This window comes from Panulirus ornatus, chromosome 8 (assembly GCF_036320965.1).
Source record: "Panulirus ornatus isolate Po-2019 chromosome 8, ASM3632096v1, whole genome shotgun sequence".
Lineage (NCBI taxonomy): Eukaryota > Metazoa > Arthropoda > Malacostraca > Decapoda > Palinuridae > Panulirus > Panulirus ornatus.
The window spans coordinates 2823995-2839983 of NC_092231.1; the positions used below are offsets into that span (position 1 = coordinate 2823995).

The 15989-nt window shown below is 39.5% G+C and overlaps 1 protein-coding gene across 7 annotated transcripts in view; it reads left to right on the plus strand.

The window, feature by feature from the left end:
- The window catches only part of LOC139749733 (uncharacterized), a 42995-nt gene extending 27340 nt beyond the window's left edge, over positions 1-15655 (plus strand). For all 7 annotated transcript variants that reach the window (XM_071663918.1, XM_071663917.1, XM_071663919.1 and 4 more), the window contains one exon: positions 13238-15655. In XM_071663918.1, coding sequence (XP_071520019.1) covers positions 13238-15641 — 2404 coding nt within the window. In that variant the 3' untranslated portion in view covers positions 15642-15655. The remainder of the gene's footprint in view (positions 1-13237) is intronic.
- The last annotated feature ends 334 nt before the right edge of the window (positions 15656-15989 follow it).

Sequence of the window (15989 nt, forward strand, 5' to 3'; positions counted from 1 at the left end):
TCCATGGTTTACCCCAGACACTTCACATGCCCTGATTCAATCCACTGACAGCACGTCAACCCCGGTATACCACATCGATCCAATTCACTCAATTCCTTGCCTTCCTTTCACCCTCCTGCATGTTCAGGCCCTGATCACACAAAATCTTTTTCACTCCATCTTTCCACCTCCAATTTGGTCTCCCACTTCTCCTCGTTCCCTCCACCTCCGACACATATATCCTCTTGGTCAATCTTTCCTCACTCATTCTCTCCATGTGACCAAACCATTTCAAAACACCCTCTTCTGCTCTCTCAACCACGCTCTTTTTATTTCCACACATCTCTCTTACCCTTACGTTACTTACTCGATCAAACCACCTCACACCACACATTGTCCTCAAACATCTCATTTCCAGCACATCCATCCTCCTGCGCACAACTCTATCCATAGCCCACGCCTCGCAACCATACAACATTGTTGGAACCACTATTCCTTCAAACATACCCATTTTTGCTTTCCGAGATAATGTTCTCGACTTCAAGGCTCCCAGGATTTTCGCCCCCTCCCCCACCCTATGATCCACTTCCGCTTCCATGGTTCCATCCGCTGCCAGATCCACTCCCAGATATCTAAAACACTTTACTTCCTCCAGTTTTTCTCCATTCAAACTTACCTCCCAATTGACTCGACCCTCAACCCTACTGTACCTATATATATATATATATATATATATATATATATATATATATATATATAGAAGAGTGAATGTTGGGGTGAAGAGGGTGGTGAGAGTAAGTGAGCTTGGGAAGGAGACTTGTGTGAGGAAGTACCAGGAGAGACTGAGTACAGAATGGAAAAAGGTGAGAACAATGGAAGTAAGGGGAGTGGGGGAGGAATGGGATGTATTTAGGGAATCAGTGATGGATTGCGCAAAAGATGCTTGTGGCATGAGAAAAGTGGGAGGTGGGTTGATTAGAAAGGGTAGTGAGTGGTGGCATGAAGAAGTAAGATTATTAGTGAAAGAGAAGAGAGAGGCATTTGGACGATTTTTGCAGGGAAAAAATGCAATTGAGTGGGAGATGTATAAAAGAAAGAGACAGGAGGTCAAGAGAAAGGTGCAAGAGGTGAAAAAGAGGGCAAATGAGAGTTGGGGTGAGAGAGTATCATTAAATTTTAGGGAGAATAAAAAGATGTTTTGGAAGGAGGTAAATAAAGTGCGTAAGACAAGGGAGCAAATGGGGAGGTGATAACAAGTAGTGGTGATGTGAGAAGGAGATGGAGTGAGTATTTTGAAGGTTTGTTGAATGTGTTTGATGATAGAGTGGCAGATATAGGGTGTTTTGGTCGAGGTGGTGTGCAAAGTGAGAGGGTTAGGGAAAATGATTTGGTAAACAGAGAAGTGGTAGTAAAAACTTTGCGGAAGATGAAAGCCGGCAAGGCAGCAGGTTTGGATGGTATTGCAGTGGAATTCATTAAAAAAGGGGGTGACTGTATTATTGACTGGTTGGTAAGGTTATTTAATGTATGTATGACTCATGGTGAGGTGCCTGAGGATTGGCGGAATGCGTGCATAGTGCCATTGTACAAAGGCAAAGGGGATAAGAGTGAGTGCTCAAATTACAGAGGTATAAGTTTGTTGAGTATTCCTGGTAAATTATATGGGAGGGTATTGATTGAGAGGTTGAAGGCTTGTACAGAGCATCAGATTGGGGAAGAGCAGTGTGGTTTCAGAAGTGGTAGAGGATGTGTGGATCAGGTGTTTGCTTTGAAGAATGTATGTGAGAAATACTTAGAAAAGCAAATGGATTTGTATGTAGCATTTATGGATCTGGAGAAGGCATATGATAGAGTTGATAGAGATGCTCTGTGGAAGGTATTAAGAATATATGGTGTGGGAGGCAAGTTGTTAGAAGCAGTGAAAAGTTTTTATCGAGGATGTAAGGCATGTGTACGTGTAGGAAGAGAGGAAAGTGATTGGTTCTCAGTGAATGTAGGTTTGCGGCGCGGCAGGGGTGTGTGATGTCTCCATGGTTGTTTAATTTGTTTATGGATGGGGTTGTTAGGGAGGTGAATGCAAGAGTTTTGGAAAGAGGAGCAAGTATGAAGTCTGTTGGGGATGAGAGAGCTTGGGAAGTGAGTCAGTTGTTGTTCGCTGATGATACAGCACTGGTGGCTGATTCATGTGAGAAACTGCAGAAGCTGGTGACTGAGTTTGGTAAAGTGTGTGAAAGAAGAAAGTTAAGAGTAAATGTGAATAAGAGCAAGGTAATTAGGTACAGTAGGGTTGAGGGTCAAGTCAATTGGGAGGTAAGTTTGAATGGAGAAAAACTGGAGGAAGTAAAGTGTTTTAGATATCTGGGAGTGGATCTGGCAGCGGATGGAACCATGGAAGCGGAAGTAGATCATAGGGTGGGGGAGGGGGCGAAAATCCTGGGAGCCTTGAAGGATGTTTGGAAGTCGAGAACATTATCTCAGAAAGCAAAAATGGGTATGTTTGAAGGAATAGTGGTTCCAACAATGTTGTATGGTTGCGAGGCGTGGGCTATGGATAGAGTTGTGCGCAGGAGGGTGGATGTGCTGGAAATGAGATGTTTGAGGACAATGTGTGGTGTGAGGTGGTTTGATCGAGTAAGTAATGTAAGGGTAAGAGAGATGTGTGGAAATAAAAAGAATGTGGTTGAGAGAGCAGGAGGGTGTTTTGAAATGGTTTGGGCACATGGAGAGAATGAGTGAGGAAAGATTGACCAAGAGGATATATGTGTCAGAGGTGGAGGGAACTGAGGAGAAGTGGGAGACCAAATTGGAGGTGGAAAGATGGAGTGAAATAGATTTTGAGTGATCGGGGCCTGAACATGCAGGAGGGTGAAAGGCCGGCAAGGAATGGAGTGAATTGGATCGATGTGGTATACCGGAGTTGACGTGCTGTCAGTGGATTGAATCAGGGCATGTGAAGCGTCTGGGGTAAACCATGGAAAGTTGTGGGGGCCTGGATGTGGAAAGGGAGCTGTGGTTTCGGGCATTATTGTATGACAGCTAGAGACTGAGTGTGAACGAATGGGGCCTTTGTTGTCTTTTCCTAGCGCTACCTTGCACACATGAGGGGGGAGGGGGATGGTATTCCATGTGTGGCGAGGTGGCGATGGGAATGAATAAAGGCAGACAGTGTGAATTGTGTGCATGGGTATGTATGTATGTGTCTTTGTGTGTATATATATGTGTACATTGAGATGTATATGTATGTATATTTGCGTGTGTGGACGTGTTTGTATATACATGTGTATGGGGGTGGGTTGGGCCATTTCTTTTGTCTGTTTCCTTGTGCTACCTCGCAAACGCGGGAGACAGCGACAAAGCAAAATAAATGATATATATATATATATTTCTTTCTTTCATACTATTTGCCATTTCCCGCATTAGCGAGGTAGCGTTAAGAACAGGGGACTGGGCCTTTGAGGGAATATCCTCACCTGGCCCCCTTCTCTGTTCCTTCTTTCGGGGGAAAAAAAAAAAAAAGAGACATATTGACATATATATATATATATATATATATATATATATATATATATATATATGCAGGAGGGTGAAAGGAGGGCAAGAAATAGAGTGAATTGGAGTCATGTGGTATACAGGGGTTGACGTGCTGTCAGTGGATTGAAGCAAGGCATGTGAAGCGTCTGGGGTAAACCATGGAAAGCTGTGTAGGTATGTATATTTGCGTGTGTGGACGTGTGTATGTACATGTGTATGGGGGGGGGGGGTTGGGCCATTTCTTTCGTCTGTTTCCTTGCGCTACCTCGCAAACGCGGGAGACAGCGACAAAGTATAAAAAAAAAAAAAAAAAAAAAAAAAAAAAAAAAATATATATATATATATATATATATATATATGTCAATGATTTTTTTGTTTTTCCAAAATATTTTTGCTATATAAGATTATCTGGAGATGCATTTCTTTATTTCATTTATCAATATATATTATCTCTTATTAAAATGTGCAAAGATATCTTTGACTCTTAATATGCTGCTCTCTACCTTTCACATTATTTCAAACCTGATTTATACTTTAGACAAATTACAAAAGTTTCCACTGCATTGTGAAATTTTCATTGAATTTACATTAAGAGAATTTGTTGAAAAAATACCCTAAGGAATGGACAGTCAACAGCAAGGTTACCTAGGCAATGATAAAGTACTGATAATAGGGGATTTCAATTACAGAGAAATATACTTAGGGAAATTTAGATTCCTTTGTAGATGTTGAATCATAGAGACAAATTCTTTGAAAGTACACAGTAAAACTTTCTGGATCAACACGTAACAGAGCATATGAGGGAGATTATATGCCACGTATACTTGACCTCATTTCTACATTCAGCAGCTTGGAAATTGAACATATGAAGTATAATGCTCCTTTTGGGAAGTGATCATGTAGTGCCTGTTTTTGAATATGTGGTGGTGGAGGATGCAAAAGGGGAATCAGATTGAGCATAGGAATCATAGAGGAAGAACAGTCATGGCATCTGTGTGGGACAGAGGAATATGGATCAGTGCTATGTAAAGTTCTGTGAAATCTACATTGGAAAGGCCATGATATGGGTATCTTTGACTGGCACCAAAGTTGAGAGGGATATGGTTCAACAAAAATGTTGTACAGTAAGAGAGCTTAAGATTTACAATGGAGATGTAAAAGACAGTGCAGCCATCAGGTGAAAAACACAAGAGCAAGGAATGACTATTTCAAATTAAGTAGGGAAGAGCATAGGAATTTTGAAAAAAATGCATTGTGGAGCAAGCAAAAGACAATCCAGAACTTTTGTATGAGTTCATCAGGAACAAATTCACTGTGAAAGAACAGGTAATCATGCTAAGGGGCTCAAAAGAAAGAATTCTTGATGATGATGAGAAAACATGAGGAGCTGAATAAGTTCAAAAATGTCTTTCATGAGGACCGAAGTCTTAGAAATGTATAGTAACTGACAGAAATGATAATCAAGCCATTTTTGAGACAACTTGATCCCAGGTCCTAATGAAGGTTCCCCATACAAGGAGAAAAAATGTACAGAGGCACTTCCCTGACCATTATTAGTGGAAGGTATAGTTCCAAAGATGATGGTAAGGGCAAAACATTGTGCTAGTATTTAAGAAAGAGGATTAGGAAATTGCACTGCCGGACTTACTAAAAAATATGGTTTGTGAGACATTGGAAAATATAGACAGTAAATTTATGACAGGAGAAACTTTTTAACTGGGAGACTACATGGCTTTGGGGAAAAGATGTCATGCATGCCTAGTCTTCTAGACTCATATAACTGGGAGAGCTCCATGGTAGAGTCAGAGGGATGGATAGGCTTTGTATTCTTGGACTATTAGAAAGTCTTTAACATGGTTTCTTATTAGAAGTTGAATGAAAAGCTTGATCTACAGGCAGAAATAAGGGGTGGGTTCCTTCACCAGATAGAAGACTACATTACTGGAAGAGAACAAAGAACACAGGTGAGAGGTGCATCCTCAAAGTGGGCTCGAGGTATAATTGTCGTGCCACAGGGCTTGATCATGGGCCCACTGCTATTCTTGGTGTATATAATTGACTTGTCTGATGGAATGGAATCGTATCTATACATATTTGCAGATGTTGCCAACCAAGATCAGGAGGAAAATAAAGGATGATTATTTTAGCCAGCAAGGGGACTTGAACCATCTCCAAAGTTGGTCAGAGAAGATTTAATCAACATCAGTGCAAGATGATGGGAATGAGAGAGGGAAAGGCCACAGTTTGATCATTAGTTAGTGGTTATTAAATTACAGAAATCTGCATGTGAAGGAGATCTAGATATTAACACAATGCTCACTTTAATGCCTGAGCTACACATCAGGAGAATTGTGAAAGAGGCAGACTGTCTGTTTGCAAATATAAGAATTGCATTCAAATATATGGACACATTTATAAGAATATTCACTGCATATATTTTACCAAAACTGGATTATGCCTCCCATTGGTTCCCCCACTCAAAGCAAAGATCTAATTGAAAGGGTAAACAGAAGAGCAACTAAGATGGTGTCTGAATTAAAAGAATTGATCTACAATGTGAGGCTGCAGGCTGTAAAACTGTCCACCTTGGAGGAGAGAAGAGAGAGGGGGACCTGACAGCATCCTTCAGGTTTCTAATTCAGCTGGATGATGTTGACTGGGAATAGTTTTTCAAGAGATGCAACACCAGAGCAACCAGAGGCCTTAACAGAAAATTGGGTAAAAACTTGTTGAAAAGGATGTTTTGGAGCACTGGTTTAGTGTTAAAGTGGTGGGGAGTTCGAATAAGATAACCAGTAAGGCAGTGAATGCTGACAGGTTACAAAGGTATGAGAGGCTAATTGATGGTTTAAAAAGTTCAGGAGACAGGGCCTCATGTGTGTAGAACTTTCTCCCTGTACTTTACAAATAGATCTGTTATAAGGAATGTCCCTTCCACTATCTTTGGAGCATCCTCTTACGTAGTAGGTCGTTAACAGCAGTTTCCCATGGTGGTACTACTATCCTGATTCAGGAACATTAAAATTGTGCCTGGAACTATCTTATTTTCTCCTTGTTAGGATTTTTTTTCTTTTTTATGTTGGAGGCTCCAGTCACTGACAAAAGTCCACATCAAGGCCGGGCCCTAATTGAAATACTGAGAGAATTATGAAACAGAGAAAGTGAAAGCCTGGTTTTAGAAATGTGCTAGGTCATAGTTATTGGGAAAGACTTCAGAAGATAGAGAATTTCAGATCTTTGACACATAGGAAAAGAAAAAGGTATCAAAACAGCTCACTCTCAAATTGCTGATGTCTTACTCTCTGACTCATCAAAACTGGACTACAGGATTAGTCTAGCCATCTTTTCCTTACAAGCACCATACACCAGCTTGAATCTCATTGATTTTCTTCATATAAGTTCTCTTGCCATAAGTTTATTGAGTGTACTTGGAAAATTATAAGGGAGGGCATAGATTGAGAGGATGAAGGCATGTACATTGCATCAGACTGGGGAGGGGCAGTGTGGTTTCAGAAAAGGTAGAGAATGTGGTTTAGGTGTTTGCTTTGAAGAATATGTATGAGAAATACTTAGAAAAACAGATGGATTTGTATGTGGCATTTATGTATCTGGAGAAGGCACATGAGAGGGTTTATAGAGATGCTTTGTTGAAGGTCTTAAGAATATATGGTTTGGAAGGTAATTTACTTGAGGCAATGAGATTTTTATCAAGGGTGTAAGGCATGTGTATAAGTAGGAAGAGCAAAGAATAATTGGTTCACAGTGAAGGTCAGTCTGCGGTAAGGGTGTGTGATGTCGCCATGGTTGTTTAATTTGTTTATGTATGGGAGATGAGAACTTACCGGGGTAGTTCATGCTGTTTCTAAACTTACATAGACCAAACCGAAAGAGAAATAGAGATTGAAGCAAACATCAAAGATTTAAGAACCATTGTAAGTGAAAAACTTAGTGAAACTATGAAGTTAAAGAACATAGGATTACTGTGTGGCCATTGGCATCTTAAGGATGGACCATTTTGATAACTATACCTTAAAGCTTTGAAACTCTCTACCCTCTCATGTCTTCCAGTGACTATGAGTTGGCATATTTTAAAAGACCTGTTTTTCAATCCCTTCACATTTTGTAGATACTTTTCCTTGTCTCTTCTTTTTCCCTTTTCATAATCCTCTTTATGCTTCAGTTAGGGCCTGGCCTTGATGTGGACTTTTGTTTGTGACTGGAGCCTCCAACAGATTAAAGAGAAATATTGAATAGGTAGTGCACTGTATCCAAATAATGGGTAGAATAATATTGAAAATATGTGCAACTCAAGACATAATTAATGATAAAAACTTTTAATGTATATATGAGAAGCAAACTGTCTTTAATGGTCACCAGTAAAGCAGACCAAGTGAAACATGATACAGAGAATACAGAAACATCTCTCAAGGAAAAACAAACTCACTAAAGCGTATGAACTATCACACAAGATCAAAAGGGGCTAGAGCTTTATAGTCTTAAATGTTATAGTTAGAGATATTTGATGATATATGCCTGAGAATGAGTAGAAGGAATAAAGAACAATGTTTTAAACCAGAAAGAAACCAGGCAGGGATGTTACAAAATCATTAATTCAAGAGTGATTTCTGGAAACATTCCAAAAAGTCATGAATCAAAGATACATGATTGCCCCGAAAGAAAGTTGGAATAATTATTCAATATGATACTTCATGAATTAAGGAATTTACATGGAGAGATTGCAGGAACATTCAAAAGATTATAGTTAAGGCTGAAGACAGTACCATATAAACTTGGATAACTATGCTAGAAGAGTACCAACTTGATTGAATAGCATTATACAGCAAGTAAGATAAGTGATGGGCTGAAGAGAGGCAGTTGAGACAAACATTATCCCTTTACGTACAATTCAAGTAGTGATCGCCACATGCTAGCCCAGCAACCATAGCAAAATCTCATCATAGGCACTTATAGTTAGGAATTCCACCTCCAACGTAGGTTCCTTCTTTTCCATGTTCCATCCACTTCTGACATATATATGCTCTAAGGTATCTTCTTGTCTCTCATCCTTTCCATAAGTACAAACACTCTTCAGCTCTTTCATACATATTCCTTTTATTTCTGCATATCTCTCACCATATCATTTTTTATTAAATCAACCTTCCTCACAATACTTATTTCTTTAAACATTTCATTTCCAACACATCCACTTTCTTCCATACTTGTTTATTTAAGGCCCTTGCCATGCATACATACAACACTGTCTGAACTACTATATCATCAAACGTACCCATCTTTGTCCTGACAGAAAGTCACCGACCTCTCCACACACTCCCTAATACTCCCAGGAACTTAGCCTCCTCACTCGCCACATGGTTCATTTCATCTTCCATGGTTCAATTCTTTGCCATGTCCACTGTCAGGTATCCGAACCACCCAACTTGCCCCAGGTTCTCTCTGCTCAAGCTAGCTCTTCAAGCAATGTGCCATTAACAAACAACATCTGACTAACTTCTCTGGCCCCCCCTACCCCTAACAGATTACAGGCTCGCCTCTCTCCCCAAGATCCTTGCATTTGCCTTCATTACACTACCCCACTTCATAAACTTATTAAATGGCCATGGAGATATCACACACCTCTGCCAGAGACCCACCTTCACCTAGAACCAAAAACCCTTATTTCACCCTGCTCCTACTGACACAAACATCTCTCTTGGTGAAAACTACTTACTGCTTCTAGCAGCTTTTCTCCCATGCCATATATTTGTAACACCTTTCATAGGACATCTCTGTCATCTTCATCAGACACCTCCAAATACATAAATACTACATACAAATCCTTGTGTTTCTCTAAGTATTTCACACTCAGATTCCTGAAAGAAACATGTGGTTCACTCATCCTCTACCTCTCGTGAAACTAATTGTTCATGCCCAATTTGATGATCTGTGCATCCCATCACCCTCTCACATCATGACTCTCCCATACAACTTACCCTTCATTTCTGTCCCTTTTACTTTTATACATCAGTACTATACAGACATTCCATCAATCCCCAGGCATTTTATCATAATCCATACATACTTTAAAAATCCTAACAAACCAATCAACGTGAAAAGCTCAACTGCCTTGTCACATTTCATCTTACGCAAGTCTTTCACCATCTCTACTCTTTTCACTAAACCAATTACCATGATTGTCACTGCACATAACTTCCTTACCCAAACACCCTACATCTGTCACCCAGTCATCAGACACTGAGTACTCATAAGTCCCTCAGGATACTTAATCCATCAACTTTTCACTTCTTCCGTACCTGGTATGACTCCCTCACCTGCACCCTTCACCTTCCATGTACCATGTGCTTTTCATGCACATGTAAGAAATATTTTCCTAAATACCTTCCTTTTCTCATCCTCTCCAAGTTTCATTAATTCTCACCTTTTGCCATTCTTACCCAGTTTCTCCGGGTATCTCCTCACACAAGCATCTTTTCTTAACTCACTCCCTTTTACATCCTTTTCCTACTCAGGGATCTTGGTTTCAGTAGATCTTACCTTAACACTTGCAGACTCTTTCCTTGGAAGTGTTTTGATTTTTTGTTCTAAACAAGCCCTCTCTAAAATCAATTTCTTTTGATGGTATTTAAGAAATACAGATATTCATCAAAACAGATTCAGATGAAAATTCAGAGTTGGCAGTTGAGAAAAGAGTGATCTTTCTGTAGTATAGATGATTTCAACTTGCCCCAGAGTTGGCTTAGTTGTATGGGGAGTGAAAGCATCTATCCAATTTCCTGTTTGAAGTCTACTTTTTACTTATTTTTCAGGAAGGTTCACTTAAAGTCTCCACTAATGTATGTAATGTTTTGCAATAGCTCTCTCTTCCTGGGGAGCATTTGATAAAGTTAGACCTTTCATTTTGAGACTTAAAAAGGTCACTGGAGTCAGATTCTCAAGGCCAGTTACATTAAGTAGATTTTTTTTTTCTTAACCTTAGTTTTTCTAGACTGCTTCAATCTTGGTTTAGGAGCCTTCTGTCAAAACTAAGGATTTCATAATTTACCCATGGATTTTTTCAAAATTTTAGTCTAAGACTTGCTGAACATATAAGATATGATCTGTTCCATAGCATTCATATAACTACTCAAAGATAGTACAATTCTAACCGACTAACTGAGGGAAATAGCAGTATATTAGTAGGCAAATTCTGTTATTCCCTGAAGTTTCCCAAGACTCATTTATTTTAAATGAAATATTGATAAGTTTAATGGAAACTTACCTTATTCTGTCAAGACTATAGGAGTTTAGGGTATAGCAAAGATAACTCTGAGTGACAGGAAAACAGCTCAGGTCTACCAGTATCACTTTCTAGTTAGAAAGGGGGCTTACTTATGGCGCAAGCCACTCTCCAAACACTCATGATATCTAATCTTTTTGGCTTTTCAGCTATGCTGAAGTGTTTTCAGGACCTCTTAATGCATGCATCATTGATACCACAGTTATATGCTGTGATATAACACAAAAAGAGGCCTTTGTACCATACAGACACTGCATTTGTATGGGTGGGTTCTGAGTTTATATATGTATGGTATTGCAGTGGAATTTATTAAAAAAGGGGGTGACTGTATTGTTGACTGGTTGTTAAGGTTATTTAATGTATGTATGACTCATGGTGAGGTGCCTGAGGATTGGCGGAATGCGTGCATAGTGCCATTGTACAAAGGCAAAGGGGATAAGAGTGAGTGCTCAAATTACAGAGGTATAAGTTTGTTGAGTATTCCTGGTAAATTATATGGGAGGGTATTGATTGAGAGGGTGAAGGCATGTACAGAGCATCAGATTGGGGAAGAGCAGTGTGGTTTCAGAAGTGGTAGAGGATGTGTGGATCAGGTGTTTGCTTTGAAGAATGTATGTGAGAAATACTTAGAAAAGCAAATGGATTTGTATGTAGCATTTATGGATCTGGAGAAGGCATATGATAGAGTTGATAGAGATGCTCTGTGGAAGGTATTAAGAATATATGGTGTGGGAGGCAAGTTGTTAGAAGCAGTGAAAAGTTTTTATTGAGGATGTAAGGCATGTGTACGTGTAGGAAGAGAGGAAAGTGATTGGTTCTCAGTGAATGTAGGTTTGTGGCAGGGGTGTGTGATGTCTCCATGGTTGTTTAATTTGTTTATGGATGGGGTTGTTAGGGAGGTGAATGCAAGAGTTTTGGAAAGAGGGGCAAGTATGAAGTCTGTTGTGGATGAGGGAGCTTGGGAAGTGAGTCAGTTGTTGTTCGCTGATGATACAGCGCTGGTGGCTGATTCATGTGAGAAACTGCTGAAGCTGGTGACTGAGTTTGGTAAAGTGTGTGAAAGAAGAAAGTTAAGAGTACATGTGAATAAGAACAAGGTTATTAGGTACAGTAGGGTTGAGGGTCAAGTCAATTGGGAGGTAAGTTTGAATGGAGAAAAACTGGAGGAAGTGAAGTGTTTTAGATATCTGGGAGTGGATCTGGCAGCGGATGGAACCATGGAAGCGGAAGTGAATCATAGGGTGGGGGAGGGGGCAAAAATCCTGGGAGCCTTGAAGAATGTGTGGAAGTCGAGAACATTATCTCGGAAAGCAAAAATGGGTATGTTTGAAGGAATAGTGGTTCCAACAATGTTGTATGGTTGCGAGGCGTGGGCTATGGATAGAGTTGTGCGCAGGAGGGTGGATGTGCTGGAAATGAGATGTTTGAGGACAATGTGTGGTGTGAGGTGGTTTGATCGAGTAAGTAACGTAAGGGTAAGAGAGATGTGTGGAAATAAAAAGAGCGTGGTTGAGAGAGCAGAAGAGGGTGTTTTGAAATGGTTTGGTCACATGGAGAGAATGAGTGAGGAAAGATTGACCAAGAGGATATATGTGTCGGAGATGGAGGGAACGAGAAGTGGGAGACCAAATTGGAGGTGGAAAGATTGAGTGAAAAAGATTTTGTGTGATCGGGGCCTGAACATGCAGGAGGGTGAAAGGAGGGCAAGGAATAGAGTGAATTGGATCGATGTGGTATACCGGGGTTGACGCGCTGTCAGTGGATTGAATCAGGGCATGTGAAGCGTCTGGGGTAAACCATGGAAAGCTGTGTAGGTATGTATATGTGCGTGTGTGGACGTATGTATATACATGTGTATGGGGGTGGGTTGGGCCATTTCTTTCGTTTTTTTCCTTGCGCTACCTCGCAAACGCGGGAGACAGCGGCAAAAAAAAAAAAAAAAAAAAAAAAACTTAAGGCATGCATGGGATGGTGAACTAGAGGTAGGTGTTATACAGGGGGCAATGTGCTGCCAGTGGACTGAACCAAGGCATATGAAGGGATCAAGTTAAACCACAGAAAGGTGTATGTGGCCTCATTGTAGACAAGGGGCTGTGGTGTTACATTACAGAGCTGGAGAATGTAAGTGAATGAGGCCATTTCTTCATTTGTTGCTGGGACTATCTTGTGAATGTGAGAAATAGTGAACATGTGTGAAAAGAATTGTAGTTTGCTTTTAGATTTGTTTTCATATTTTGTCATTTGAAAAGAGCTTATGGAAATTTTGGAATTCACTGAATTCCTGGAATTGATGAAAGATCTTAATTTTCATGATATTAGAAGGTTCCCTCATACATTATACTGTATTAATTTTAAGGTCACTTAATAGTTTAAATTCAGTATAACTTTTTTAATACATTCATTCTCCTTATGCTGTATTTATCATTCTTTCAGAATTTCCAACTACCAAGTCATAAAGAAAGAGACATCCCGGGGCTTAGTAGAAGAAATGCTGCCTGCTGTATTCTCCCATAAGGTGATTACCTGTGATTACATGTCTGACAACAATATACCAGGCTTCAACTTAGAAATCGATAGCACTGTGTCAACCAAAGAAGATATTAGATTGTGGCTTCAAGAGTTTAGTGAACGCACACACACAAACTGGAAGCATCGAGCTTGTGTGATGGGATCTTTCTCATCCTTTACATATAAAGTTATGTATATATGCCAAGGTGCTTCTAGAAATAAAAAAGAGAGGGGTAGGGGTGATCGCAGCTGTAAAGCTTTTATTCACATTAAATTATATGAAAAAGATGTTATGAGGGAAGTCAGTGGCATATCAAGTGGGTTTTTATCTAGAATTAGTTTATCTTTTGTGCATAATCATCCAGTTATATTTGAAGAAGCACTACAATTTAAAAATGTTCGAAAAGAAATTGTGGAAACATTTCATAAATATTTTTCAGAAGGTCACACTCCAGCGAGTGCTCACCATTTTCATGAAGCTAGACTATGGTTAAGAGATTCGGCAGCTGAGTTGTTAGCTGATGATTCTATTAATCCAAAGACACGCACCATAAAATACATGAATGAGTACTGGGCAAAAAGCAACTCGTCTGCTGTCACAAAGAATAAAGGGAATTTAAAAGGTGAAGAGTTATTTAATGCAGCATTTGAAAAAGCTGAAAAACTAAGTCAAGAGAGGAAAATTCAGTATTTACTAGTTAAAAATCCATTTTCTATTGTATTGGTAACACCCATGATGCAGCGAGTTCATGGTCTTCCTGAAGCTTCATTGACTGTCTTTGTCAATACTGTCACTAACTGTGGCGAAGAGAAGTGTAGCATAACATATTTTTTGTGTGCCTCTGAGGCAGGGGTCTTGCCTCTAGGAGTAGTTATTGTGAGTAATCCTACTAGCAATGCATTCACATTTGCCTTCAGAAACTTAGTTATGGCTGCTGGATACAGTGCTTTTGGACAAAGAGGTTCTCCAATGGTGATAATCAGTGATGGTTTTGAGCCCCAGAGGGATGCATTAAAATCTTGTTTCCCCTTCAGTCAAGTATTACTGTGTACTACTCATCTTGTTCACTCAGTTTGGAGATGGCTTACAGAAGATTCAAATAACATAAAAGATCATGATCGTGTAACTTTAATGAGTCTTGTTAAAAATGTTTTGTATGCACCAACAGCTGAAGTCAGCAAACTAGCCTATAGAATGATGTTGGCACATGATACTTCCAAGCAGTATGGAGTGTTCAACACATATATGGCAACATTGTGGCACAGAAGAGGAGAAGTTGGATTGATATACAAATTGCCGTTGAATAATAAGGATTTTAATGAATTATCTAGAAGAATGTTTATAGACAGTGTTCTAACAAGATGTCAGTCATTTAGTACACTTCCAATGATGGATTTTGTTTGCATAGCTGTGGAAGAATGCTTTCAAAGCAGAATATCAGAGTTTATTGAGAGTACTGTATCTCATTTCACTTTCTTAAAATGTATGGAGGAAAATATTTTACCAGAGATCAAAACTGTAAAATTTTCCCAGAAGGTGCGTAACTCACAAGATGATGAAATTTGGCTCACTGTGGACTGTGAAGCATCAATGTGTACCTGTTTATCCGGAGTAATGGGGGGATTTTGTGAACACCAGCGAGCGGTATGGAAATTGCAGAAATTGCAGCTTCCTGCACCACCAGTAGTAGATGCAGCTGGGAAGGTACACTTGGCAGATATAGCTTTTGGAGAAGCTGGTTACCAGAGCTATAATAAATTAGAATATGATGTTGCAGTAGAGGCATTGAAAGATAACTTAGCCAGGTTAGAAACCATTGCTAGCCAAAATATCACAAATTCATTTATTGGAAAGATAAAGAAGCTGAATCAAGCTTTAGAAAAAATAACTTCACTTAATGAGGTAGGAACATTTTGTGAGTTAGCAGCTAATATCCAAGTTAAACTGCCAGCACATGAAAATATTTTAAAACCAAAAACAAATATTTTGACACCACAAGCAAATGTAGTGCCACCACAAACAAATATTTTGCAGTCACAGACTGGTATGGCACAACCACAAACCAATGTTGTTCAGCCACAGACTAATATTGTGAAGGCACAAGCTACTATTGTGCAACCTCAGACTAGTATTATACCTCCACAAACTAGTCTCTTGCAGCCACAGGCCAGTATTATTCAGCCACAAACAAGTATTTTGCAGCCACAGACAAGTATTGTGCAGCCACAGGCAAATATTGTACAGTCACATGCAAGTGTTGTGCAACCACAGGCAAATAGTGGAGGAAATCCAATCCAGTTTTTAGTTGTACAGTCTGTTAATAAATAAAGTGAAAACAAGGACTGAATTATGTAATAAACCTTAATCTATCAATGCAGGTAGTTGAAAGTATGAACCAATGTAGCTCAGTCAACTTACAATTAATCTTGAAGAGGTTGTTATTATCTTGACAGCAAAGCAGCCTTCACCAGAAACCAATTACTCTGCTCTCTTCCTACTCATACACATGCTTTACAATCCTCACTGCTTCTGATGATTATCCTCCCACACCATATATTTGTAACACCTTCTACAAGGTTTCTCTATCAAACTTATATGCTTTATCCAGATCCATAAATACCACATGCAAATCCTTTTGCTTCTTTAAGTATTTCTCACACATTCTTCAAAGCAAAC